Genomic DNA, 4,153 nt, shown 5'->3' with positions numbered 1-4,153 from the left:
TTGACTTAAAACGGTACAATCTTTTGTCATTTTGAATCAATATTTCTATAGATCACACCCAAAAAAGCATATTATTTACAGATCTAAAAGCATTCTCCGTCAAATGTAATGAATCTGGAAATGGTGTCCGTGTAAAATCCTATTCTGGAATCAAATCAGTATATTCAGAAAACCTTTAAATAAGGTTTCAATTCATTATATATATATATATATATATATATATATATATATATATATATATATATATATATATATATATATATATAGTAATAACGAACAGTTCACGAATTATTGTACAAAAATGAGCTTGCTTATGGTCATTATTACAATAGCCTATAGCCTAGACCTAGGGTTATATACACACACACACACACACACACACACACACACACACACACACACACACACACACACACACATACATGGTCTAATACAGCAACATGGATGTCGGTGCAGTCCTTGGTTTCATGCTTGATCTCAGTGTGCACAGCAGGTACATTTTCAGATGCTGTCTAAATATATTGTCTCGTAGCCCGTACACAATAGGACTGAGCAACCTGGGGAGGATCTGGACGATGATATACGAGGCAAAGAATATATTTATGTAATGTTCAGGGAAGCGATAGACCAGAGCATTTCTAATCAGAAAGGCGACATAGGTGAGCATACACAGCATGAGCTGAAAACCATGCAGCAGGATGGTGTTCCTGGCCTTCTTTGCGTCTCCATCACCTGATTTAGACGCTTTAGCTGATTTAGCAGCTAAGAAGATCTTGATGTAAGTAAAGAGGAGCGTGAGCCAAACACCAATCAGGTAAACCATGTAGGAAACGTCCCTCTTTTTCAAGTGGATAGGGTGACGGAACAGTTTATCCTTTGAACAAAAAATGGTGGAATAAAATAACTCTACAGGCTCTGTAGCCAGAAGAATAAAAACATCTGTCAGTGTTGAAACTGCACTCATGGCCCAAATCAAAGCAATCAGAACGTATGTTCTCTTGATGGTACAGAGCTCAGCGTGTCGCAGTGGGAGACAAATAGCAATGTAACACTCTACGGCCATGAAAGCTAAATTTAATGGAGTGTTGAGGGTGGTGAAGACAGAAAGGGTAATAAAGACGCAACACAAGGAAACATTAATTGTGTAGAAGATGTAACTTAAGACAAACAGGCTGATTGTTGTCGTCAGCTGGATCATGTCGTTCACCACCAGGTGGATGAAGAGGATGTAACGCGGATTCACATAAAATATCTGAACCAGAGAGAGAAAAAGAAAGAATCAGTTTAAACAACTCAATATTTGTACCTATAAAATAAGCCTTTCTTGATCCCCAGTAGAGATTATGAATAAGAATAAACAATAAGGGGCATATACAAATTAAATAAGAATTGAAGTAAAGATTAAAAATCCTTCAGGAGGAATATTTCAAGGCAAAACATTATTGTGTGGTATAATGTTGCTTTCACCAGATTAATGTATACGATGAAGTAATGATACCTGTCTAACTGTGTACTAGAAATATGATATAGTGTAATTTAACATTAATATATTAACAAAGGGCCTTACAAAATGAATGACATTGGTGTTACGTGTTATAATACTCCATACACCAGATGTATACATTATATTGTACAGTAATGATACTCACCATGTGTCTGTATAAGTATACAGATGTATACAGAAATAGTACATGAGGTAATAACACAGTTGAACATATTAACGTATTAATCAGGGCTAAAGGATTCTGACCTGGTGTTTTCTGAAGGTGTGAATCAAAGAACCGTTGATATAGTTGATGATGAGACCAAGAGCCAGAACGATCACATTTTTGGCCACGACTGTGCTGTAGGAGTCTCGATACCTCGGAGTCGAGACGTTGTAGCCAGAAGACGATGAATTCATCGAGCTGATCTGAGGATCCTGCAAGCCTCTGATGAACATTTCAAACACTTAAGTGTTAGTTACTTCAAATGTTAACTGTTGATATGTTCATCTTATAAAACACATTTCCCACCATAGCAGGAATACCTTGGTTATCTTCAAGCAGTTCACTCATCGTTAATCGAAAATTATTCATTTTAAAATGTATCTATTCCAAAACATCACTGTCATACTTGAATGGGCCTTAATGTTTCACCACCTCAGCAGCATACTTTACATTAACACCAGGAGTCACATATTAAATATAGGTATAATAATGATCATTAAAAAATTTTTTCTCAAAACATATTTCACCATCTTGTTGTTAAATTGTATATAGAAAAGTTGAAGTTGAGCTTAATGCTTCCATATAGTTAAAAAGGAATGAAATATTATGATCAACACCGTGATAAAATACTGCACTAACACAGTATGAGCATCAAAGACAGTCCTACCTCAGATAGTGTGCTCCGGTTTCCACCTTCACCACTTATGAAATGAGTGTGCATAGGCTTCAACTCTTTTTATGAAGCAGCATCAGTGACGTGGCTGCTGTAACCTGAACGACTTCATCCAGCTACAATCGGCGGTTCATCCGATCCCGGTTGTTCGACTCCAGTCGGCGGTCCAGCCGATCCCGGGTCCACGTGTCTTGTCGGCCGTCCGGTCGGCTCAGCCATTTGGCCGTTAACACCCCTGGCAGACCCCAGTCCCGGCTTCTGCCTCTGTGCCGCTGCCAGTTGACAATATAAATCGTTATATTCTGTAGGTATTCTTCATTTCACTATTCTTATGTCTATTAGAGTTCAGGTTGGGCAAGGTCAGTTTAACAGATACTGTCTAGGAGAAGTTTCTGTGAGAAACGTTCCTCAAGGTTCCACGCTCTGCACCACAACACTCACACCTGTTTATCAGTATATTGACATTAGGGAAGCAGACTGGTCGTTGCATTCCAGCCTTGTGAGAAAAGATGGGGGACACGATTCTCCTCCTCTTCGCCAAGTTAGAGCCAATAGAAATGTTAGATGTTCATGACAGAAAACCGTGTATTAAAGAGCCGAACTTCCGGCTGTTCGAGGTGTTTTGGACGGTCAACCTGTGTTGACTCCCTGCTATCAAGATTGCAGCACTTGTTACTTCACTTGTGATCAAGGAAAAATAAATTCCGAGAACGAGAGAAGTTGTTTGACTAAGTTCTTCCAGACGCTACACCAGGCATCCAATAATTAGTACACGCTTTCAATGGTGACCCCGACGTGATTAATCTCAAACTAAGCTTTCCTCGTCCTCGCTCTCCATATTTAATTTTTTATCAGGCAAAAAGCGTGCATGCATGCAACCGTAAACATTTCCCCACAATACAGCCCCGCTTGACCTCTGGTCAGATTCACACACAAATTCACCCTGTCAACAATCACAAGATGAGTTTCGCTCAGCTTTTAATGTAATCACTTCTTCCTTCCGTTCATTATTTTAAAACTATTTACTATTTATTATATGTATTAGATAACGCACACACCAGTGCTTCTCAGCCAAATGATTCACAAAATACTTTTTGATATATATTTACATATCTATATTTAGTGCTATTTAACACGTTTCCAGTAGAATTCTTATTCTCTTTTTTCCAACCTCCTCAGCTCAAGATTTATATATAATCTTATTTCTGTTTCTTATTTTGGGTGCAGTACCCCTCCGACCACTAATGTCTCCCTTCTATTTATATTCCTTCTCTTTTTTTAAATTCTATTTCCGGTCTCGCTTTTTTGTTATGCTAGGAGGGCTAGCTGATATATGCTAGTCCTTGTGGCTTACTGCTATCTTTTTCTCTGTATCTCTCCCAAGTTTCCAATTTGCAGTTCTCTGGATTTCATTAATTGATATTGGATCAATCAAATGAAGATTGATTTGATTCAGAAAATCTGTCTTTTAAACCCATCCCTCATTAACAACCGATGGTGCTCAGAGGTGGAGATAATTTCTTCGGACTGTTCTAACATTGAGCACCTTATGACCCGATGCCACGTGCATCAGCCTTTCTTACAGCGGTGTATATTCCAAAAAACGCATTAAACAAATAATTAATGTTTGTATATCAGTGGATTTGCTGATGTGTGGTTGAAACTATATTGCCCTTCCACCCCCGTGAAAGTCTGTTCACCTGGGATAAATCAACGGGCCAACAGATGACGTCACTTATATAACATCAGATCATCATAATTATCACAATAA

General features: G+C 38.3%; 1 protein-coding gene across 1 annotated transcript; it reads right to left on the bottom strand.

Moving 5' to 3' along the window:
* Window positions 1–427: 427 nt before the first annotated feature.
* LOC306736513 (odorant receptor 131-2-like) lies at window positions 428–1,903 on the bottom strand (the record flags this gene model as incomplete). The annotated part of the gene is made up of 2 exons (XM_079218158.1): window positions 428–1,252; window positions 1,751–1,903. 2 exons carry the CDS (start codon window positions 1,901–1,903, stop codon window positions 428–430), a joined length of 978 nt encoding a protein of 325 aa, XP_079074284.1.
* Window positions 1,904–4,153: the final 2,250 nt, after the last annotated feature.

Source organism: Taurulus bubalis (genome assembly GCF_910589615.1).
Source record: "Taurulus bubalis genome assembly, chromosome: 5".
Taxonomy (NCBI): Eukaryota; Metazoa; Chordata; class Actinopteri; order Perciformes; family Cottidae; genus Taurulus; species Taurulus bubalis.
The sequence above is the reverse complement of the archived record's forward strand: the minus strand, read 5'-3'. Positions and strand labels throughout refer to the sequence as shown.